This window comes from Microcebus murinus, chromosome 4 (genome assembly GCF_040939455.1).
Source record: "Microcebus murinus isolate Inina chromosome 4, M.murinus_Inina_mat1.0, whole genome shotgun sequence".
In the NCBI taxonomy this organism is placed as follows: Eukaryota; Metazoa; Chordata; class Mammalia; order Primates; family Cheirogaleidae; genus Microcebus; species Microcebus murinus.
In genome coordinates, this window is record NC_134107.1 from 73,039,633 (window position 1) to 73,065,038 (window position 25,406).

Consider the following 25,406-nt stretch of genomic DNA (forward strand, 5'->3'; position numbering starts at 1 on the left):
GCCTGTAATCTCAGTGTTTTGAGAGCTTGAGGTGGGAGGATTGCTTGAGGCCAGAAGTTGAGACCATGGCCTGAGTGAGACCATGTCTATATAAAAAGTAAAAAAAAAAAAAGGTGAGAATGGTGGTAAAGTCCCAGCTACTCAGTGAGACAGGAGGATTGTTTGAGTCCAGGGGTTTCAGGCTGCAGTTAGCTATGATCACACCACTGTACTTCACCTTGGGTGGCAGAGAGACCTTGTCTCCAAAAAAAAAAGTTCAATTTTCTTATTTTATAAGAATTTAGAGGCCGGGCGTGGTGGCTCATGCCTGTAATCCTAGCACTGTGGGAGGCCGAGGCGGGTGGATCACTCAAGGTCAGGAGTTCAAAACCAGCCTGATCAAGAGCGAGACCTCATCTCTACTAAAAATAGGAATTAATTGGCCAACTAAAAATACATTAAAAAAATTACCCAAGCACGGTGGCGCATGCCTGTAGTCCCAGCTACTTGGGAGGCTGAGGCAGGAGGATCGCCTGAGCCCAGGAGTTTGAGGTTGCTGTGAGCTAGGCTGATGCCATGGCACTCTAACCTGGGCAACACAGTGAGACTCTGTCTCTAAAAAATAATTTAGAAATATTTGATTTTTTTTATTTTAAGGAGTGGTTCTTGCTGTGTTGCCCAGGCTGTTCTCAATCTCCTGGCCTCAAGTGATCCTCCTGCCTCAGTGTCTCAAAGAGCTGAGATTACAGGCATGAGTCACTATGCCTAGTCCAGAAATATTTGATTGATGTAAGTGTTTATCTCTATGTTGAATGAGAACAGTGTTAAAGCATGGCTCAAATCAGAATCAAGAATGAAAGCCTGGGAATGTTTCATTATGTAGTTGTGCATTTTAGCAGGAGCTTCCCAAAATCTCACTTAACAATAGAATTTATTGTCTTTGTTATATGCAGCACTCAGCCAACTCTTTAACAAGGAACTTATATAGTACTTCCATAATCATGAAGAAAGTTACTGAATAGCAGGATTTAATATAAATATAAACACAAATATTCAAATAATATGATTATACTTTTGCCTTTATTACATAATGGGCTGTCTTCCTTGATTTTGTAGTTAAGGTATATTTCAAAATTTTAGAATAAACAACTAAGACACTGAATAATAGAATATTTTTAATTTTAAATAAATAACAATATAGCTATAAGGGAAGAGAAATATAAAATAGTTTTAAAATTTGACTTTAAGGTGCATGTTTAGGTACTTAGGAGTAAATGGAATGATATCTAAAACTTGCTTACACTTGGTTTAACAGTGTTAACGATTATTGAATTTAGGTGGTGGATACATATGACTCCATTGTCCTGTTTTATAGTTTTTCATAATAAACTTTCATTATGAAAATAGTTTTTCATAATAAAACATTGGAAGAAAACTATAGACATAATGAATGCTCTATACTAAGTAGTTTATTCCTTTTGAAATTCTAGGAAGGTTAGAATGCACGTTTATAACACCAATAAAATTACAAGGATTTACAATGTAATTGGAACTATCAGAGGATCTGTGGAACCTGGTGAGTCAGTGAATATTTTTAAACATATTGTTTGTATGAAGATTAAAAACTAAAAGAAAAATTTCATCAAGAATTGATTTCTTGTTTTTGCTGGCTGATTTGAAACTACTAAATTTGGGGGAAAAATTGTACAACTCTAAAAGGAAACTTACTTTACAGCATTGATTTTCTATGGAGGAAATTTAAACAAGCATTTCCTAGGGAGATTATTTTCTATAGAGGAAACTTAATCAGAAGGAAGTTTCATTTAAAAACATAAATTATATTTATATTCAAAGTTGTAATGGCTTTGAACATATTCTTTTCCAGACAGGTATGTTATTCTGGGAGGTCACCGGGACTCCTGGGTGTTTGGAGCTATTGACCCAACCAGTGGGACTTCTGTTTTGCAAGAAATTGCCCAGAGTTTTGGAAAACTGATGAGTAGAGGTAAATAACATTTCTTTCCTAGGTAATGACAAAAAATGTGACTTACTTAATGTTCCTTTATTTTTAGGTGGTACCTAACCATGTATGTTAACAATGATTACAGGCTGGAGACCTAGAAGAACTATCATTTTTGCAAGCTGGGATGCAGAAGAATTTGGACTTCTGGGTTCCACAGAATGGGCAGAGGTAAATACAGCAGAGAAGATTCTTGTTATTTTTTTTGGTTAACAAGGAACAAATGAATATGTATCTCAAGATGGTCACAAATAGATTCCATTATTTAATATGGTTTTAATTTGGAGAATGACTCAAGAGAATTTAAGAAATTGTTTATATTAATACTTTCACATCACTTTGGCAAAAGAGAATAACCTCTTATTACTAGACTATAAACAAATTTGTTTATTCTTGTCAAAATATTTCAGTTTCCTACTGTATTTGTTTTGTGAAAAATCAGTAAGTTCAGAAAATAATCAAAATTAGCCAGTTCTTTATAAGTGGATTAACTTATCTAAAAACTGACACAAATCTTTGGAGTGAATTTTTAAATTTTTGAAGTTTCCTCAGAGTTCTTCCATCTGAGAAAATATAAGATACTCTATTAGGATAGCTATATTTTGATTTTAATTTCACATTTACAGATTCCTTATAAAATTAGAACTGTAAAATAAAAAGTAAGTATACAAAATATACTTTATATACTTATATAAAATAAGTATATTTTACCATTCACAAAATATGTGCTTAATTGTTATGAATAAGATGATAATTTTGTAAAATGAATTACTTTACTAAATTGACTTGCTTTACAATTTGAGGTGTTTTTTTCTTCAGCTATGATCGATTTTCAATAGCTCTTAGTTCTTAAAGTATCTCTCCTAGGCCCTCATTCTTTCATTTCTTCCCTCAGTCTCTCTGTTGAGTAATCTCTAAATTCTTAAATGTGTAAGGTATGCTCATATGTTTCATACAGATAGGTGTACTATATAACTACTTACTTTCTCTCCACCGTCGGCTTTTTATCACTTGTAAGTCCAGATTTTATAGACTTGTTTTAAAGCATGGCATACCTGTCTTGTCATTGTGTTTAGTTTTAAAAATGCTTTCCTTCTGACTCAGTTCCTCTTACCTTATTTTAACATACTATAATAAAAATAATAGGAATCAAATAAATATGGGAGCAGTAAAAAAATCATGCACACAGATACTTATCTGGTATCACTTGTCCTTTGTTGTTTTATTTCAATAGATTTAGTGGGTTTAAGTGGTGTTTTGTTACATGGATGAAGTGTATAGTGGAGAAGTCAGGGCTTTTAGTGTACCTGTCACCTGCATAGTGTACATTGTACCTGATACCTCACCTTCTTCCCAGCCTCCCCACTCCTGAGACTCCAAAATCCTTTCTAACACTCTGTGTGACCATGTATACCCATCATTCAGCTCCCACTTATAAGTGAGTGTATGTGGTATTCATTTTTCCATTCCCAGGATACTTCATGTAGGATAAGGGCTTCCAGTTCCATCCAAGTTGCTCTGGAAGATAGTATTTCATTTCTTTTTATGGCTTAGTAGTACTCCATGGTGTGTGTGTGTGTGTGTGTGTGTGTGTGTGTGTGTGTGTGTGTATACACCATGTTTTCTTTATCCACTCATCAGTTGATGGGCACTTAGGTCGATTCCATATCTTTGCAATTGAGAACTATGCAAGTACATGTGTCTTTTTAGAATAATGACTTTTTTTTCTTTGGGTAGATACCCAGTAGTGGGATTGCTGGATCAAATGGTAGGTCTATTTTTAGTTCTTTGAGAAATCTCCATACTGTTTTCCATAGAGGTTGTACTAATGTACAGTTCTACCAACAGTGAATAAGCATTCCCTTTTCATTGCATGCAAGCTAACATCTATCATTTTTTGACTTTTTAATAATGGCCATTCTGACATGGGTAAGGTGGTATCTCATTGTGGTTTTAATTTGCATAGAGATGTTGAACATTTTTTCATATTTTCATTGATCATTTGTATATCTTCTTTTGAAAATGTTCTGTTCATGTCTTTTGCCCACTTTCTTTTTTGACTCAAAAATTGCCTTTTAATAGTTCATTCATTGCAATCAAGATTTAAAAAAGGTTTACACATTGTATTTGGTAATTATGTCTCTTAAGTCTCCTTTATTTTCTAATCATGTCCCCTTCCCCCCACCTTTTAATACCATTGACTTGTTAGAGAAATCAGTCTTTTGTAGATTGGGTTATTTGTTTTTTACCTGGTAATTTGTTTGAGTTCTTTGTAGATTCTGATATTAGTCCTTTGATGTATACTTTCTGGATATTTTCTCCCATTTTATAGGTTCTCTGTTGATTTTTTCTTTGGCAGTGCAGAATCATTTTAGTTTAATTAAGTACCGTTTATTTATTTTTGTTGTTGTTGTATTTGCTTTTGGGGTCTTAGTCAGGCCAGTGTCCAGAAGAGTTTTTCTGAAGTTTTCTTCTAGAATTTTTATGGTATCAGGTCTTATATTTAAGTCTTTAATCCATCTCGAGTTAATTTTTATATATGGTGAGAGATAGGGATCAAGTTTCATTCTTCTGCACATGGCTCTCCAATTTTCCCAGCACCATTTATTGAATAGGGTGTCTTTTCCCCAGTGTATGTTTTGGTTTGCTTTATCAAAGATCAGTTGGTTGTAGGTATATGGTTTTTTTTCTGGATTCTCTATTCTGTTCCATTGATCTATGTGTACTTTTATACCAATCCCATGCTGTTTTGGTTACTATAGCCTGGTAGTATAATTTGAAGTTGGATAATGTGATGCCTCTAGATTTACTCTTTTTGCTTAGAATTGCTTTGGCTATTTGGGCTCTTTTTTTATTCCATATGAAATTTAGGATTGTTTTCCCTAATTCTGTGAAAATACCAATGATGTTGGTATTTTGATTGGCATTGCATTGAATATGTAAATCATTTTGGGCAGTATGGACATTTTTTTTTTTTTAATTTCGGCATATTATGGGAGTACAGATTTTAAGGTTTCAATAAATGCCCATTTCCCTCCCTCCCCCCACAAGTCTGAGTAACAATACTGATTCTTCCGATCCATGTGCATGGGATGTTTTTCCATTTGTGTCATCAACAATTTCTTTCTTCAGTGTTTTGTAGTTCTCCTTATAGAGATCTTTTACCACCTTGGTTAAATATATCTCTAAGTATTTTTTTTACTTTTCGCAGCTATTGTAAATGGTTTTGAGTTTTTGATTTGATTCTGAGTTTGACTGTTATTAGTGTATAGAAATGCTACTGATTTATGTACATTATTTTTGATTATGTTTACATTGCAACTTTTTATTACATTTGTATTATGAATATACTCTTTGGAAATAGAATATTAATTTAGATGAATCAAATTTCATTTTTAGGTCAGCTACTTTTTTTCTCCTAATTATCTGTAGTGGTGGAAGGCCATTTACCTTTGGAAATATGTAATTTCTAAATACATGTGTCTTTTTAAAAAATTTCAGCAGCTTAAAATAAAGATAAAAGAAATCTATGATATAAAATAATAAATATGCTTTGCATTAATTTATATGCATGTGCATTAAAAGATAATTTTAATACTTTTTCCAGTTTTGTACCAGATTCTTGATCATATTCAGCAGCATACTTCCTTTCTTTAAATACACATAAGGAATATTTCTTATTTCTACTATAAATCTATTATAATGGAAACTCTGATTTTATATTTATCTATAATGGAGGCAACTATCATCTGGCCTGTGCAGGCAAGTGCAAAGAGTTGACAGTTTTTATCTGTGCTGTAACTATACACAGCTTTAAGTGATTTTACTATAACGTGTTCTCATAGGTGATTAGCTAGAGAAAGAGAGAAGTGAAGGATTCTTGCATGTTCCCATCTGTGTGCAACTACATTAGTCTTCCTCTACTTGATCTTTCTTGAACTGGGTAGTGTGAGTGTCTTGTTTTTGTCCTAACTGTCCCTTCTTCTCTCCCTCTAACTTTTTCTGTCTTCCACTCCTTTTTTTATTCTTTAACTTCTCCATATATATATATATATATAGTAAATATAGATAAATGAAAATTTTATATTTCTCACTTTTAAAATGGTAAATTTACATGAGTGTACCCTCTCAGTGCATCTCAAACTTGTTGTATGTAATAATCAATTACTGGTGATATCTATTAGGAAATAATTGATTTCCAGTCCTTTCAGCAGTTCTGATTCAGCAGATCTGGGTAGGGTTCTGCTGAATCAGAATTGATGATAATCCCTGCATCAGAATATGCCACACCCCTGCATATTCTTATGCAGGGAATCAAGGAACCACTCTTTAAAATGTTTTTTTTCTTCAGGGCTATCTGTTATTGCTATTAAATAGTAGCTACTATTTCATAGTATTCTTCATGATTTAATTGCATTAATTTGTCAACCAACCAGCTATCAGTATTTTCTCAGAAATTATGGTAATAGGCAGACATAGGTATTTGATTCATAAAGGTATTTGTAAACCACTTTTCCATAAAATTAATTTGCTTATCTTGTTAACGTTTCACAATTGTAAATATTGTGACTTATGTAACAACTTTGCTTCAACGATAGGAGAATGCAAAAATACTCCAAGAGAGAAGCATTGCTTATATCAACTCAGATTCATCTATAGAAGGTATGTTTCATTTCAGGTCATTTTTATTTATTGTTGAGCAGTATACCATCCTTTAAGCCTAGAAATTCCAAGTTGTTGACTACCTCCCCTAAATTCGTGGTGCTTGTTTTCAACAGGAGACAGAACGTAGTTGACTCATATAAATAACAAGTCAAAACAAAATCTTTAGTACACTGTTTACTTATGTGACACCTCTTCCTGTGAGATGCCTTAATAACACCTTATTTTCCAATTTTACCACAAAGAAAATAATTATCATTCATATGAATCAATATGATTTCATGATTAAGCTATTGTTCCTAATTTTTTTGGTATTTATCAGGTCTTTATTAGATTGCTGCTTAAAACTATAGTATTAACCACATTCTTTCTATGAGATATTAAAGGAATTAGGCCAAAATATTTCAAAAGAAATATTTTACAAAAAATTTCATACAGAAATAGTTCCTGTTTTATTGTAAGAAATTTAAAGTAAACACAAACTAAAAACTTCCTTTTGAATCTTACATATGAGATTTGTGTATCTAGACTTTTACTGCATTGCCATTATTTTGAGATACATGTCAGAGCATACTTACTGGTTACTGACATGCTCTTGTCTAGTGTCTTGATATATACTATTGAATTGAATGAAAAAAAAAAAAAGAAATGAATGTTATAGCCTTACCATTTCCTTTGCCAAAGTCCCCCTAAGAAATGTTGCCATAAAGATGACTCTTAAAATTGCTATGGAAGCTTCTGCCTTAGCAACCAAAGTCTACCTAGACCTTCTTCTGTCTAAAATATGCGCTGTAGCCTCTCTTGCTCCTGATTAATTATTTCCACCCTGTTTTGTTTCATGGGAATGGTGTCTTTGATTTGAAGATCATTATGTCTTGTTTAAAATTAGAAACTAAAGTTAGAGTTAAACATAAATGGAATTTCATTTGGAAGTATGAAATAATACTCTTTGTGTCTTATTTGTTTTTCAGGCAATTACACTCTAAGAGTTGACTGTACACCCCTTCTTTACCAATTGGTGTATAAACTGACAAAAGAGGTATATAAGGAGATCTATTGTAATATGTTTGCTGATGAATAGACAAAAGAATATTATTATTTCCCCTAAATTTCTGGAGCTTATTATTAACAGGTGATAGAACATAGTTGATAGGTGACAGGACATATAACATGACAAAACAAAATCTTTAATATGCAATTTACTTATATGACATAACTATGAAGATAGTATCACCAGTCTCTTTGTTCTAATAATACCTCTTATTAATAATTGTATGCATAGTTATATAGGGTATAAAATATTAACATTTATCTGGCAGAGGCATTTTGATAAAGCAGAAAGTACACTGAGATGGAATGGAAAACTTAGGGTTCAAAAACTGCCTTAGCTGCTCATTCATTCAAGAAATAATGAGTTGTTACTATGTGTCAGGCCTTGTAAAATGAATTATAGCAGCAACAATGATAAAAGGACAGGGTCACTGAATTCGAAGACTTTGTAATCTGGAGAGGACACAGAGCTGTAAATGAGGAATTATAGTTCACTAGAATATTTGATATTGTATGCAATGGTGAACAATTATGGAATAATGAATCTAAAATTCTAGGGTCGCTGGGGGAAGTTGGGAAGCATGGAAGATGTTTACAGAATAGTTAATGCTTATAGTAGTAATTAGTGACTATTAAATGAAAGGATATGGAAGTCAGGGAAAAGGCATTCTAAGCAGAGGACACAATACCTTAAAAAAGATGTGGAGGTATGGAAGAACATTTTCACTGACCTGTAGGTAGCTCAGTATGGCCTAAGCAAAAGGTGTTGGTGGAAAGATGATAAGAAATAGGGCATAACAAATAGGCCAAGGAGTTCAGAAATCTGGTGATGGAGAAATTGTTAAAGAATTTCTGACAAGGTTGCTCATTATTGTATGTCCATGTAGTGAATAAATAAGTAGGAAGCCTAAAGGCAAAATGGAAATAATTCTACATGCTTACTGACCACACAAGTGTTTTATAAATATTAAATGAGTTTTAGAAGTAAAAAATACTCTGAAAGCTAAAGCACTCTGAATCTCTAAAAGTTATGTAGTCAACTCATTTAATATGTGTGCCCTTCATTTAAATAGTTCCCTGCTATAAAATTTACTTATAGAAATGTTTGCTTTGAGGTCAGCTTTAGATAACAATGTGAAGTAGGTATCACTTTTCTCTAGGTACTTTTTCCTAATCTCCTTTAATCTTGTTCCTCCCTTTTTACTGTTAGTGTCTTTAAAAACTTATTCTCCCAAATAAGTCCTCTTATCCTCATCACCACTCTCTCACCATCTTGGGTAGCTGATGTCCTTGATCCTTTTCTTGGAATGTCCATAAAAAAAGCATCTTATCTAAAAATTAGCTTAAAGAAAATCCTTATTGGGAGAACTCTTTTCAGGATAGGAATTTGTGATTTGTGCTGTCCTAGGGAAATGGCAGTTCTGCCTTTGATGTCAGTAATGATAGGAATTTGGGGGCCATAAGGGAGTGGTGTATGTGTATGCCCGTTTGTACAAAGGTGAGTGCTTATCTATGGCCATGCCACGACCCAGTAGACAAAGGAGATGTTTTTTTACTGTCCTATAAACTGATTATTACAGTTTTGTCTTCCTCTAGTGTGTACTGGCACAAATAATCAAACTATGCTGGTGACATGAGGGGAGAGTAGGGTTGAGGGAAAGGGCTGAGCTTATAGAGAAGAACAGCTGCCTGATGGAGCAAGAAATGGGACAAAGTGTTGATAAGTCAGAAGAGGGCTATTTGTTCTGATAATACATATAACTAAAGCAGTTAAGACTGATCTGGCCAGGCATTGTAGAATGCGCCTGTAGTTACAGCAACTTGGGAGGCTGAGGCAGGATAGGTAGCTTGAGCCCAGCACGTCAATGCATAGACCCTATCTCTCTCTCTCTCTCTCTATCTCTCTCTCTCTCTCTCTCTCTCTCTCTCTCTCTTTATTTTTATAAGAGACTGATCTAAATTGTATGGGACACAGTTCTAGTTAGATGATTCCAGAAAATGACAGGATTTTGCTGGGAATTCAGTCCAAGCAAGATGTAGGAAATGGAACAGACTCTGTCTCAGCCATTGCCAATAGAAGCAGAGTAGAGCAGTCAGCTGTCTGGAAAAATGAGCAGAAAACCTCTGTAGCTGCAACATGCTGGTGGCGGAAGGGAATGGTTCTGTGGTGTGTCACGACTGTTTCTAAGCCGAGGACTTTGTATGCAGTGATGAAGTACCATCTCATCCATATTAAGCTCAGGAAAAGTGACTACTTCTCAGCCCTGCCATTACTCTGAGATTCGCCACTGTTAACTTTTACTTGATGGAGTGGTAAGGGCCTATGTTAACAGAAAACACAGTGCTTTTGTGCATCTCAGTAGAGGTGGGATGAGATTGACGCAGGACAAGTATTCAAAACCGTGACAGTATCCAGCATCTTTATTAATATATTAGATGCTCTTAAATTTCATTGTCATTTTCTCAGCCTGGGCAACATAGAAAAACTCTAAGAAATAAAAGAATTTGGGCTAGATTATTTCTTGCCATTTTTTTTGTAAAAAATATATTTCTATAAATGAACATGACACATATATCCACATATAGGTAGAAGTACAAGTTGATGACAAATAATATATGGTTTTATTTTGGCATGAATTTAGTTGTTTCTGTCTCTAATACCCAGTATTTGATTTATCTTTCTAGATCTCCAGCCCTGATGATGGTTTTGATGGTAAATCACTTTATGAAAGCTGGTTGGAAAAAGACCCTTCACCTGAAAATAAAAATTTTCCTAGGTAAATTACTTATATTCATTTTTTCTACCATAGGATAAATTATGATATCTCATTTTCCCCTTGTTTCTCCAAATGTGCAATTCTCAGATGTCTCATCAATAGTTTGAGTAAAGAAAAGATAATAAAGTTCCTCTTGTCCAGCCAACACAGCTAAATCTTTTAGCGTGCAATAGAGCATAGATAGATCTAGTTTTGCAAATTTTTAGCAATAATGATTTTGCTACATTTTTGGCCATTAATAAATAATATACATTACTAAATAATATATTATAACTTCAAATGATAATGATGAAGTAAAAATCTCATGATGAATTATTTCCTTCTAAATTTATTATGGGGCATTATTAATAACCGCCTGTCTTTACAATTTAGATTTTATATAAATACTAATTTCTTCGTCTTCTCATTCATACTACTCAAGCTTCCTTGAGTTTATTTTATATTTTTCTACTGCAATGCTATTTCTAATATACAGATTTCCTTAATCTGAGAATCTTAAATCCAAAATGCTCCAGAAGCCGAAACTTTTTGAGTACCAACATAATATAACAAGTGGAAAATTCCACAAATAAGTATTTAACACAAACTTTATTTCATACACAAAATTATTAAAAATATTGTATGAAATTACCTTCAGGCTATGTGTATAAGGTATATATGAAACATATATGAATTTTATGGTTAGACTTGAGTCCTACCCCTAAGATATCTCATTATGTATATGCAAATATTCAAAATCTCAAAAAATCTGAAATCTGAAATAGTTTTAGTCCTCAGCATTTTGGATAAGAGATACTCAAGTTGTACCAGCTGATGATGGTAGCAATTTATATATTTATTCCATATTCCAAATTATTCTTACGAAAGTTTACATTTCCATTACAAAAGTTTCATATGCTAATTTAACAAAAATAGTAGAATACCAAAAAGATTTTAAAAACATCGAAGGTCTCAATCTCAGAAACACATCTAATGAACTAATAGTTTGGAAATATATAGTTCTTAATTCATGTGCAACTTTATATGCTGCTTTACTGACTTATATCACAAGTAATTTTCCATGTCATTACATTTTATATATCCATATGTATGTATACATGGATAGGTTGATTGAGGTTTCTTAATTATATGCAAGGAAATATGATTAAATTTATTTCTGCAATGAATTAAGGCACATTTTTAGATTCTTCATGGTCTTAAATACAGACTTTGTGGCAATTTCTTACTAGATGATAGGTCTCTGAGGGCAGGGCTGATGTCTTTGTTGTTTTCCTCTCTATATAAAACTATAAATGCCGGAAATATCGAAGAGAGCATCGTTACCAGGTTGCAGTCTTTGGTGATACTGCCAAACTTCTTGTATTTAATGTAGCTTTATAGGTTTATCATGGCAGTTTTTCAGCAGATGATAGGAAAGTGTCTTGAGGATGGTTAAACTTTACTTAATTCTTAGAAGAGTACATATAATTCTTTGCTATTCTTGGGACAAGATTTATTGTCCCATCTATTTAACATTGTCATTTACTTCTTTGTGTGTGTGTTTGTGTGTGTGTGTGTGTGTGTGTGTGTGTGTGTGTGTGTGTGTCTGCTATATTTTACATCTAGAATCAATAAGCTGGGATCAGGAAGTGATTTTGAAGCTTATTTTCAGAGACTTGGAATTGCTTCAGGCAGAGCCCGTTACACTAAGAATAAGGTAAACCATTTTATCATTTTGAATATACAGCATTTCATCCACATTCCTTTGGTGAGAACTCCGTCACTGAGTTGTTTGGCACCAGACATCTGATGGACATGTGGCCTGGAAAGAGTTCCAGGAACAGAGATAGATGGCATGTCCCTTTGAAGACAGACTAGGAAATAATTTGAATTATTTCGTGAATACTTCATTACCAGAGTTATTCAGTGAAATGACAGTTCACACAGTAATGCCAGATACTTAGCTGGTTATCAGCACTGAGTAGTTCATATCCTTTTCCTGATGCAGGATTTGCCAGAAAAATCTCATTTTGTAGAAGAGTCTTGTAGGTGGTGAAATACTCTTTTTGAGGAAAAATGCAATTGAAGAACATATTTTAGTTAAGGGGAACACTAGACTAAGATTCTTTATTGTAAGCAGCCCCACTTCATATTGCTTCTCTTGACTGTCATCTGAGGTAAGGGCTCTTGGTTAGGCAGTAAAGAAATTTTCTTTTTTTAACCTTATCCTCTTTTGTGTTCTGCCCTGACTGGTGTGTACCATTGTCACACAAGCAACCTGAATGGATATGCACGTACTTGTAATATAACCAACATATATGTTTGCTTGTCAATGTTGTAAGTTATTTCATAAACCAAACTGCAGATTACATTAGTAGATACAGGTTTGTTGTAAACTTTAATCAATTTTCAAATCATAATTCAATACATCATATTGTTTGCCCATATATATATAATATGGCATAATATATATATCACTTATAAATTTGACTATTCAGAATATGAAATAAAGAAAATCAACTTAGAATAACCCAAAATGTTTATAAATGCTGTATACTAACATTTTTTACATTTAATACATAAATGATGTGTTAACATTTATTACACTTAATACATAAAAGATGTTTTAAATCTTTCTCAAGGCCTGTTCACTTTTATACTGTGTCAATTTGAACAAAATTATCTAGTTTTGAAGACCACTGTAGATTAGAAGCAGACAATTAGATAAAAGGAGAGGGCTGATATAGGGATTGCTTTTTAATGATACTAAAATCAGTAAGAATGATATCCCTATAAAACAAGGTAGTAGATGGTAAAAACAAAAATTATAATAGGTAGACATAAGAATTCAAAAGATATTTATATAGGATACTGCTGTGTAATAATTCATGTTCATAATTTTAGCCCTGAATTATATAATAAAGGTTAAATGGCATTTGGCTATATACTGTTTGGGAAGTAAGGGAAGATACTTACCAGTCAACTGATAGATAATTTTGAACTGTGCTGAGGTGCAACTGAATATATATTTCCTAATAAAATTATAAAAGTTATCAAAAATACAATAAGAAAAATTTTCAAGGAGCAGCATTTTGAATGAAGGTTACATGAATTATAAAACAAATAATGGTAAAATTTTAAGTCAGTGCATATTTGGTTGTATTTTAATTAGATTTTAACTTTTTGCTTCATTGTGATAAAACTCAGGGTGCTATATGGTTGTATTTTTTCTATAGTTATTTTTATGATTATATAAAATATTATAATTTAAATAGTTAATGTTTATTTATACTTGCCTCTCTCCATTTTCTTTTTAGAAAACGGAAAAGTACAGCAGCTACCCAGTATACCACACAATTTATGAGACATTTGAAGTGGTAGAGAATTTTTATGACCCCACATTTAAAAAACAACTTTCTGTGGCTCAATTACGAGGAGCACTGGTATATGAACTTGCAGACTCTAAAATCATTCCTTTTAATATTAAAGACTATGCAAAAGCTTTGCAGAATTATGCAACAAGTATCTACAATTTATCCAAGAAGCATGACCAACAATTGAGAGAACATGGAGTATCATTTGGTAAGAAATGGTTGGACAGATATCTTAAACAGTGTTTAAGATAGAGCTTTAAGATATTATCTTTTTCATGATTAATGCATATTGTTTCATCCTAGAATATATCCCTTTCTCACTAATTCTGACTTCTAAACAAAATCTTTTAAACAAACGCCTATTAAAGAATAGGATTTAATCTCATCTATGTAATATGAATCCATATGGCCAAGTTACTGCTACAAACATTGGGGTGGTAAATATTTTTCCTATATTACTGCCTTTAAGAACATTTTTACTGTTACAGAAACAATACTAGAAAAATGCAGCATTATTATAAAAGATTGAAAAGTAGAGAAAACCACAAATTCCATTACAGATGTATTTTTAATTATTATTATTACTGCACATATCTTTTATGTGTTTCTACATGAAAGATTTCTACGTAGTTATAAGTATTCTTTCCTTTTATTACTGGCCATTTGGTGGTTGCTGTGCTATACTATGTATCTCCTATAGGGTAGGGATGAAATAATAATGTAGTACAGTAGCATTGAGCGTTGGGCCTGGAAGCAGTTTGCCTGGTTCAGCTATTGGCTCTACCATTTGATCACTGTGTGACCTTGGGAAAATTACTTAACTTCTCTGTGTGTCAGATTCCATTTGAGTGAAATGGTGAAAAAATAAAAATAAAAAAGAATATAACATGTTTCAAAGATTATTCTAGAGATTTAGTTAGGTAATATATAGAAGCAGTGGTGGCTGGCACTTACTGCTCAGTAAGTGTAACCTATTATTACTGTTTTATTGTAACTATTTTCCTTTATTCTGGGGAAACATATTCTTAGCATATACCCAAATTATCATATATATACTGAATGTCTGCTGTGTACCAAGTACTATGTTTTTCTTGGGAGATATAAAGATGTATAAGACATAGTCCTAGTCCTCAAAGGGCTTAAAGTCTCCTATTGGAATGGAGAAGGCAAAATGCAGAGGGCAAGTTATTATGGGGGTACATAAAAGTACTGTAAGAGCACAGAGAATAGGTATGGAGTGGTCAGTGATGACTGTTGAATATTATTACATAAAGGATTAGTAATCTTTATGAAGTTATGAAGATCAGGTACTATGATCTAGAAAATAAGATGAAGCAAAGAAAATGTAGGAAACTGTGTTTATATCTATATGATTGGAGTATCTCTGCAAAGATAGGGGAAATGAAGAGAGATCGAACTGAAGAAATAAGCAGAGCCTACAGCAAAATGGACATTTATAGATCTGTGGCTATCCATTATCCAGATATCATCCTAAATACTCTGATTTCTGTTTGGTGAATTACCTATTATTAGTTTGTATAAGTCAGGATCCAACCAAGGGACAGAAACTACACAGTTATACCGTGTTTTCCCGAAAATAAGACAGAGTCTTATAATTATTTTTCCTCAAGAAGACACCGTAGGGCTTATTTTCAGGTGATATGTTATTTTCCCCTCAAAGCTTCAGCTTGCAGCATGCACAGGATGGCTGGGACCCAACAAGGGGAGCCGACAAGGGGAGCTGACCTTGTTGGTGGGGCTGCCCGCACCTTTCCAGTTACCTATGGGATAGTAGCTGTCACAATGGGGCAGATGAGAAGTGCTGCTCATCTTCTTTACTCCTCCACTACGAAATGCATGGGTTGTGCAGATATGCTGCGTAGCCACGCCCATCACTAGGTCTTATTTTCTTTCGGGGTAGGGCTTATATTGAGCAAATGCTTAGAAATCCTGCTAAGGTTTATTTTATGGGTAGGTCTCATTTTTGGGGAAACACGGTAGTAGAAGGTCTCTCTTTATGCAAGTTTAATTCCTCTACCTGCTTACCTTCTTCTAAGGTTTGATCTGTTAATGCCTTTCTCTGCCATATTTTCAAAATCTCTGTTACTATTGGTGACTATGCATCAGATTAAATATTCTCATATCTGTTCTTTTTTTTCTTTCTTAAGCTGTCATAGGAAGAAATCTTTTCTATTTTAACATTTCTTCTATCTGATGTGCTCCACTTCCTTTACAAATTCTTCATTTAGTGCCAGACAAAAACTGTTCCTGAGAAAATGTATTGACAAAGGAATGGAGGTATGATTGGGTAAATGAATGGATGAATACATACTCAATACTCCCTGTCTACAGTTCTTTACTTCCTACTAACCAATCCTCTGTGCTGTGTTATGAAGCTCTAGAGAAACTGCTCTTGCCAAAGTTGTCATTGACCCGTGTCACTGAATCCCAGGACACATTTCATTTATTATCTAGACATCTGTACTGAATTTGAAATTTAAAATTCAATCTTCAATACTCTCTTCTCTTAGCTTCCATTCCATCTATTATTAGATTATTTTATTTGAACGAGGTTTAAAAAATGACAGTTAAAGCTTAAGGAAATATCTAGGACTAAAAGCCCCTGTTTTTTACACTGAATATACTTAGACTGAATGTACCATTCACTACCTATGTGACCTAAAAGGAATCCCATGCCCTGATCTGTAAGTACTTTATCTGTAAAATGAATATTATATCTCCTGGCTTTGCTTGCACCACAGGATTGATACAAACAGCAAATCAATAATGTATGTTAAAGTCCCTTTAAGAAAATATGGAAAACAATAAGTGGGGGGTTGTAATGAAAAATACAATATATTGTTGGCCCTTTCTATGTATGGGTTCTGCCTCTGTGGATTCAACCAACCATGGGTCAAAAATAATTGGCAAGGATTCCACAAAGTTCAAAAAAGCAAAACTTGAATTTGCTGTGTGCGGAATACTACATGAATGAAGTGATGTGTAGGCATTGTGTTAGGTATTATAAGTAATCTAGAGATGGTTTAAAGCAGACGTCCTCACACTATGGCCCGTGGGCCACATGCGGCCTGTGGCCCATATCCCACCCGCCGGGTGTTTTTGCCACTGCCTGTCCTGCTTAGCAACCGACTCATCCTGGGCCCACAGTGCACATGTGTGAAATGTGTGCTGCACTCTCTCCAATGGCCCTCTAATGGTCTGAGGGACAGTGAACTGGTCCCCTGTTTAAAAAGTTTGAGGACCCCTGGTTTAAAGTATAGAGGAGGATGTGTGTAGGTTATAGGCAAATACTACACCATTTTATATCAGAAACTTGAGCATCTGCAGATTTTGATACACGTAGGGGTCCTGGAACTAATCCCCAAAAGAGACTGAGGGATAAGTTTACTGAGCACCTAATTACTTTCCTTAGAAATTTTGTGAACTAAAGAAAAGTCAGAGCAGGCCACACCTGATCCTCTTTCTCAGAGTCTAATATATCAGATTGTCACAGGTTGTCATTCAAACAAGATCTTAAATGCACTATTTGAAAACAAATAAAGTTGTTTTATTCCATAATAATTATGGAATCATAGTTTATTTATAGTTGTATCCAGTGTCTAGCATATAGTAGTTGTCCCAATAAATATGTATTGAATGAATGAATAAAGAAATGAATGCTGGCTTTCTGGTGAACCATAGGTCAAGGAATTATATATCCTAGATTTCTGAAAGTTATTTCCTTAAAAACCAAAGTAGCCATTTTTTGTTTTCATATAGTATTTCTTTGTTGTGATATTTTCTAATAAATTTTCATGGATCTCCAAGAAGGCTTAGTAGAAAATATGGTTTCAGCATCTATTCAGTCATATCAGTCTGGAATGGGAAGGGCAGGAAAGTGAGCCTCTGAAATATGAAGCACTTGTGCTTACTAATTTATCTTCTACTTTTCTGTTTTTTTAAAAAAAGACTCCTTATTTTCTGCTGTGAAAAACTTCTCAGAAGCTGCTTCAGATTTTCATAGAAGACTTACTCAAGTTGATCTTAATAAGTAAGTTTCAGATGCCTACTGTTTGAAAAGCAATCTTGTTACTATAAGGAACTGTTTTCACTGATATAAGAATTCACCTCTAAATCACTGAAATTAGAGTTTGCAGACTACCAGCAGCCGCACCACCTGGGAACTTGTTACAAAGGCAGAATATCAGGCCCCACTCAAGACATATTGAACTAGAATTTTGCATTTTAATAAGACCCCTAGGTGATTTATACTAACATTAAAGTTTGAGGAGCATTGCTTTGAATGATAGACTAAAAGCTCATCCTGACTTTGGCCCCAAGTCAAGGGCCAAAGAGACATGTCTTTAGGAGTTCTTTAGTGGCATGTTGAGAATTCTGACTATAGCTTGGTAATTCATAGCTCTGTAGGTTTAGTGTCTTTATAATATATTTCATTATAGTCCCTTGTCTGATACTCCTGTGTATCAGTTTAGAAATGCTTTTTGTTTTGGCCGCGTGTGATGGCTCATGCCTGTGATCCCAGAGCTTTGGGAGGCTGAGGTGCAGAAGATCATTGGAGGCCAGGAATTCAAGATCAGCCTGGGCAACATATTAAGACCGTCTCTACAAAAATGTTTTTTAAAAATTAGCTGGGCCTGGTGGCACATGCCTGTAGTCCTAGCTGTTTGGAGTTGGATGTTGCACTGAACTGTGATCACCCACTGCACTTCAGCCTGGACAATAGAGACCCTGTGTTCTTATCACTGAAAAAAAAAGAAAAATTCTTTTTTATCGATACTTTTTTGCATTTCATTTAACTTCTTACAACTTTTAGGTTGAAAATAGTTTAAAAGCAAGCTGTTCACTGGCTGTGGCCCTCATGGCACAGTCACCAGGTTAGTGACATGTTTCAGATTGACCTATGCAACTGTTAGACTCACTTATATCCACAAATTAAGAAATGATATATTTTAACTAGTTCTTTAGAAGAATTCTACTATAGGAATGTGTAGATTTTCCATAGGTTGCTGTAAAGTGACTTGAATTTTAGTCTTGGCACTGCTTCTTTCTTCCATATTGATTTATCCTCATTCTTCTAAAGCTAACCTTTCTTTCTTAAAAAAAAAAAGAAAGAAAATAGCTTAAAAGGTATATTCAAAGCAAAACATTACATAACAAGCATAAATTGGTCCAGTCCATGTCACATTTATCTTTTCAGACTTAATCAGAATAATTTGCATATTGACAGAAAAGCTGTGTCAGTCATTTTGAAGGGCCTCGCCCTGAGATTGTAGGAGAACCCAGCAAACTTATTAAGCTCCCCGGAGATAGAGTGTGAAAGAGAATCCCCTGTCCTGCACTATGTGCAGCTGTCTCCTACCCTTCTTACAGACTCCATAAACCTTCATTTACTTTTTATTGCCCAGCCCTTCCTTATCTGCTCTTTTCTTCCACAGAACTCAATGGCTTATCAGGAACAACTTGATAGTTCACTTTGTCTACCTTTCCAGGAAGTTTGGCTACCCTCCTAGAAATAAGTAAAGAATGTCTTTTAGTTCCTTTTCTTTTTTTGAGATAAAATCTGTTGCCCGGGCTAAAGTGCTGTTGTGTCAGCTTAGCTCACAGCAACCTGAAACTCCTAGGCACAAGCAATCCTCCTGCCTCAGCCTCCCGAGTAGCTGGGACTACAGGCATCCACCACCACCTCCAGCTAATTTTTTAAATATTTTTACTTGTCCAGCTAATTTCTTTTTATTTTTTTAATAGAGATAGGGTCTCCTCCTTGCAGAGGCTGGTCTCGAACTCCTGATCTCAAGTGATGCTCCCTTCTCAGCCTCCCAGAGTGCTAGGATTATAGGCATGAACCATCACACCTGGCCTTTCAGTTCTTTTTGATTAGTCTGTGATCTAGAAAAATAAAACCAACCATTTCCAATGGGTCTTTCTGCTTATTAAAAATGTCAGGATGACCTTGCTGTTATATGTAGCTTAATATGTTAATATGCATTTTGTTTAAAATCTATTGATTTTAGAAGTTTATTTTCCCATACTTTGTCTTTATTTAATGTTATTTTAAAACATGGTTCCATGGTAAGTGTTATAATTATATGTATCTTGTTCTCAAAGTCCCATTGCAGTGAGAATCATGAATGATCAATTGATGCTGCTGGAAAGAGCATTCATCGATCCTCTTGGTTTACCAGGGAGGCAGTTCTATAGGTAAGTAAACAACAGGTGTTCCACTAAAGGGTACACATCACTATGACCAAAAGCAGCATACCCAAAGTCGTCTTTAATGCCATCAGATGAGTGGAAGGTGAATATGTAGACTGAAGGGAATATGGGCAAGATCTAATAGTAGTACAATATGTATATTAGAAAAATAAATTTCATAGTTTATTGCTTTGCTGTGAGTGAAAATGGTAAATGATAGTTGAAAAAGAACTCTTTCTAAAAAAAATCTTCAAGCTGTAGAATCTTAAAGGGAATCTTAGAGCTCATCTAGTTCAATCGTCTACCTGAATCCTTTCTGTAGATTCTCAGATAAGTAGTTATTCAGTCTCTGTTTTGAATCTTCTAGTGATAGAAAGCTTACTACTTCCTGAGGAAGCCCATTCCATTTTAGGGAAGGTCTAATTAGTATAAAGTTTTCTTCATAAAGATCTGAAATCTATTTTCCTGTAACTTTCTCCCTTTGACTCTATTCTCTACAGTCAAGTAGAATAAGTCTAGCTCTATTTCTGTATAACATTTTTGGTTTTCAAAGATGTTATGTCATGTTTCACCTAAAGAAATGTAGATGATCCCCAACTTAAAAATGGTTCAACTTACAATTTTTCAACTTTATGATGGTGCAAAAGTAACATGCATCGAGTAGAAACTGTACTTTGAGTACCCATACAACCATTCTTTTTTTTTCAAGTTCAGTACAGTATTCAATAAATTACAAGATAATAAACATTTTATTATAAAATAGGCTTTGTGTTAGATGATTTTGCCCAACTATAAGCTAATATAAGTGTTCTGAGCACATTTAAGGTAGGCTAGGCTAAGCTAAGATCTTCAGTTGTTTAGGTGTATTAAATGCATTTCTGATTTATGGTATTTTCAGTTTATGATGGGTTTATTAGGACCTAACCCCATTGTCAAGATGAAAAGCATCTGCATCTTGTTTTTCTGTCTGTATCTTTACATCATGTTTTATTTCACTTGGACATATGCCTCTATTTTCTAAAGATCCCTTTTAAACTATAGTTTGTTGATGGAAATTAGAAACATCCTAGCATTTAAAATCAGAAAATCTGTGTTCTTGTTCACTTATAGCTGTGTGATTTAGAGCAAGTCACTTCTAAGGTTTTCCCATCTGAATTAAGGTGATGATAATTTGCTACTTTACAAGGCTATTTATCATCAAATAACATCAAAAAATAGTTCTATATGTTATCTTTCTTATAAATGTTAGTGATTAGTATTAACATTTAAGTAATTATAAGCACAGGCTTTTAGAGCCCAGCTCTGCTCTAAAAGCCTAAGTGTGACCTGGGAAAATTATGTCTCTAAACCTCAGATTCCTCAGCTCTTAAGTGGAGATTATAATTGCTTTTACCCCATAGGTTTGTATATTTAAAGTAAATTGAAGATTTATCTCAGTAAGGGATATACTCAGAAAAACAGCGGCCATTTTTATAAATTATAAATAAGAACACAAATGTTTGTTTCTTCATTGATACAAAGGAAATAGCAACCATCAGTTAAGTATTTATATAAACCAAAAAGTTGAAAGTAATACCTACATTAGTGTTATTAATTACACTTACTAATTAATAAATTAGAGTTATTAATCTAAGTATAAGAAAAATATCTGTATTTTATAATTATAAAAAATTGACTCTATAGAAACATATAGAATAAAAAGGGACAGTGCCACTCCTACATCCCACACCCACTTTTGTTGTTCTCTTCCGAGAAAATCAATGCCAAGTGTTTTGGGCCACGCACGGTGGCTCATGCCTATAGTATCAACACTTTGGGAGGCAGAGGCAGGAGAACCCTTGAAGTCAGAAGATTGAGACCAGCCTGAGGAACATATTGAAACCTCGTCTCTAAAAAAAATTTTCTTTTTAATTAGAAAGACAGTTTAGCATGAAATTTTTAATGCATTTATATGTGTGTATAAAAATACATACATATAATATGTATGTGTGTGTATAGGCAGGAGGATCACTACTGAGTAGGCTTAGGCAGGAGGATTGCTTTTAAACCCAGGAGTTAGAGGTTACAGTGAGTTATGATTGTACCACTGCACTCCTGTCTGGGCAACAGAATGAGAACTTATCTCTAAAAAATAAATATATAAATTAGAAAAAATCAAAGTATATACGAGTATATGCTTAGATTATATGCACATACTGTCATTTTATGTAAGGGACTTGAGCATTTGTGGACTTTGGTATCATGGAGGGTCCTGAAACTAATCCCTCACAGATACTGAGAGATGACCATATATATTTCTCTATGTGTATGTGTTTACATATAAATATATTATATTTAAATGTAAAATGTATATTTATATTGTATATATGTGTATATAAATGTATATGCACATTTATGTTCATATATATTTACATTTTGTATAAATCTATAAATACATTTATATATACGTAAATAGGACCATACATTATTTTACAACTTGCTTTTGTTCCTTAAGAATATACCTTAGAGATATTTCCATGTCAGTATATTTTATATAGTTTTAGCTCTTTCTTCTCATCTGCCATGTAGTATTACCAAAAGCTTGGCAGTTTTCCTCAAAGCTGCATCAGAACGAGACGAGTGGTTTGAGGAGAAGGAAAGGGAAGTTTATTACTTGAGGAGAAAACATAGTAATATAATAAGTATATATATAAGATGTGGTCTAACCAAAAACTAAAAACCTATAAAAATGTGCTGTCTGGAAAGTATCCAGCTATTGTTAATACAATGAGAACATATTACACGGATGGATACTTTCCGGACAGCCCTTATAGATATACTGTTTAGTTGAACTTGCCATATTTTTTTTTTTTTCTTTTCTTTTAGGCACATTATCTTTGCTCCAAGTAGCCACAACAAATATGCTGGAGAATCATTTCCTGGGATCTATGACGCCATGTTTGATATTGAAAATAAAGCAGACCCACATTGGGCCTGGACAGAAGTAAAGAAACATATTTCTATTGCAGCTTTTACAATTCAAGCAGCAGCAGGGACTCTGAAAGAAGTGTTAGAATAAGGTCTTAGCTAAGTGGCTAGCCATTAAAGGTGTTGCTGAAAGTCTGATGATAAAATTTATCTTTCTTTTTGATAACTTATTAAGCCAGAGTATTCTAAAATCTTGCTTTTCATGTCGTGTTTTGATTATAGACTTGTCTTACTTGTCTGTAAAGAGTTTTTTGGCTCTTTAAAAATTCCTATCTAACCAAAGTGTTACTCTAACGAACTAAAAATATCCTGTCATGTAGCAGAAAGAAGGTAACAGAAAATTCCGTAAAGTAAATTATGGCAAGGAATTTGAATTCTCACACATTGCTGGTGGTAATGAAAAATGGTAAAACCACTTTGGAAGACAGTTTGGCACTTTCTTATAAAGTTAAATATATACTTACTTTATGACCCCCAAATTCTGCTTCTACATATTTACTCAAGAAAAGCAAAAACAATCATCACAAAAAGACTCTTGAATGCATATTCACATTCATGGGAACTTAGGTTGGAAACAACTCAAAGGTCAATCAGCAGATGAATGGATGTAGTGTGGCATATCCACAATGGATTACTACTCAGCAGTAAAAATAGCTGTCAATACATGACATATCACTGGCAGACATTGTTGAGAGAAAGAAGCCAGACACAAAACAAGTACATAATATATGATCCTATTTATATGGAAAAGTGGCAAAATGTGGTAGATAGGAAATGATGACACAGAGAAGCATGAGGAAACCCTCTCCTATAGATGGGAATTTTCAATATCTTGATCTGGGTGATAGTTACACAGGTGTATACATATGTCAAACCTCATCAAACTGTACATTTAAATGATTACATAAGAACCACAAAAAGTCTGGCAAGGATTTTTGCCAGAATAACATACCCTGTCTTGTGAAATCACCATGGAATGTTAAAGTCAGGAAAAAGTCAGTAATATTTGTATTTTTGATAACTTCAACTCTACTGAATAAAAATGTAGCATAGGGATTACTTGAGGCCAGAAGTTTAGACCGCCTGAGCAAGAGTGAGACCCTATCTCAAAATAAAAGCTGCCGCAAATCCTCATATTCTAACTCCTATAAATTTATCAGCAACTTCAACTACATACTTTTATGCAGAGCATATTGACTCAGAATTATAGGTAAACTGAAAGCTTCAATAAATTTGGCTGTTCAACTACTTTACCAAAAAGAATAAGCCATAAATTCTTATAATACAATTATTTTAATCATTTAAAAACTCTTAACATGTTCAATCAGAAGTTGTCTAATAGAAAACTACTAAACAAAAAAACATGAAATGTAATGAAATACTTTAACCCACAAATTGTAAAAATTAGTTCTATAGACAAAACTGGGCAGAATGGTAATATATATGACACAGTGTTTACTGCAGCATTTATCATAGTGAAAATTAACAAAGTAAATATCAGTGGGGAATTGATTAACTTATAGCATAATATAAAAATAATCATAAAACTGATGTTTACATTTTTCATTTATATGGTAAATTGTCCATGACTTAGTGATAAAACTAAATATACAAATATCAAACAAAATATCAACAGTGCTTACATTGGGATGGTGGACTTTATTGTACTCTTATTTTTTCTAAATTGCTTGAATTTTTTATATGAATATAATCCTTTTGTAAGAGGAAAATAATATAGTTATAATAAAAACTTTTCATTTTAAACAAAAAAAGTGTAGCATTCTGGGATGCAATACAGTTCACAAATAGTAATCCTATTTTGCATTTTTGTAATTTATTAGTTTTTCTATTCTGAGCATATAAATAACTTATTTACATATGCATACATTGGCCATCTTAACATTTCTTATATTTAGTTCAGAATTTCAAAATTATCGACTAATTGATTCTTGAGCTTTCAATTATAGAAATGACATTAGAGTAAAATAGTAACCTTTGAGACATCTGTAATACTAAAACAGGTTTTAGCCTTTTTCTTGTCATTGCTACTTAACTTTATGAAGTAATTTGCTTTTTTTCTTGTCCTTTCAATAATTATATTCTTCCACTCCTCCCACTCCCCAATGTGATTACTCTAAATTCAGAGGAGCAGTATCTTATCTTTCACTTAAATGATGCAAAACTTCCTTTCATATTGTCTCACTTCCTTTCCCCCTTTGTGTTACAATTATACTATCTATAGCCAAAATGTGATCATGCTAAATGCTATTTAAAAACCCTTCAATAGGGACTTTCACTCCCAGAAATGTAATAGTCCTGGTAGACAATCAGACCAGTTGCAATATCTAGGGAAAAAATGGACCAAATGCAAAATACTTTATACAT

General features: G+C 33.6%; 1 protein-coding gene across 1 annotated transcript in view; it reads left to right on the top strand.

The window, feature by feature from the left end:
• The window catches only part of NAALAD2 (N-acetylated alpha-linked acidic dipeptidase 2), a 46,149-nt gene extending 22,996 nt beyond the window's left edge, over positions 1-23,153 (top strand). The window contains exons 13-23 of the mRNA XM_012737692.3: positions 1,470-1,555; positions 1,865-1,984; positions 2,088-2,170; positions 6,598-6,661; positions 7,633-7,700; positions 10,397-10,488; positions 12,094-12,184; positions 13,785-14,049; positions 17,811-17,892; positions 19,968-20,060; positions 22,920-23,153. Coding sequence (XP_012593146.2) covers positions 1,470-1,555; positions 1,865-1,984; positions 2,088-2,170; positions 6,598-6,661; positions 7,633-7,700; positions 10,397-10,488; positions 12,094-12,184; positions 13,785-14,049; positions 17,811-17,892; positions 19,968-20,060; positions 22,920-23,112 — 1,237 coding nt within the window. The 3' untranslated portion in view covers positions 23,113-23,153. The remainder of the gene's footprint in view (positions 1-1,469; positions 1,556-1,864; positions 1,985-2,087; positions 2,171-6,597; positions 6,662-7,632; positions 7,701-10,396; positions 10,489-12,093; positions 12,185-13,784; positions 14,050-17,810; positions 17,893-19,967; positions 20,061-22,919) is intronic.
• The last annotated feature ends 2,253 nt before the right edge of the window (positions 23,154-25,406 follow it).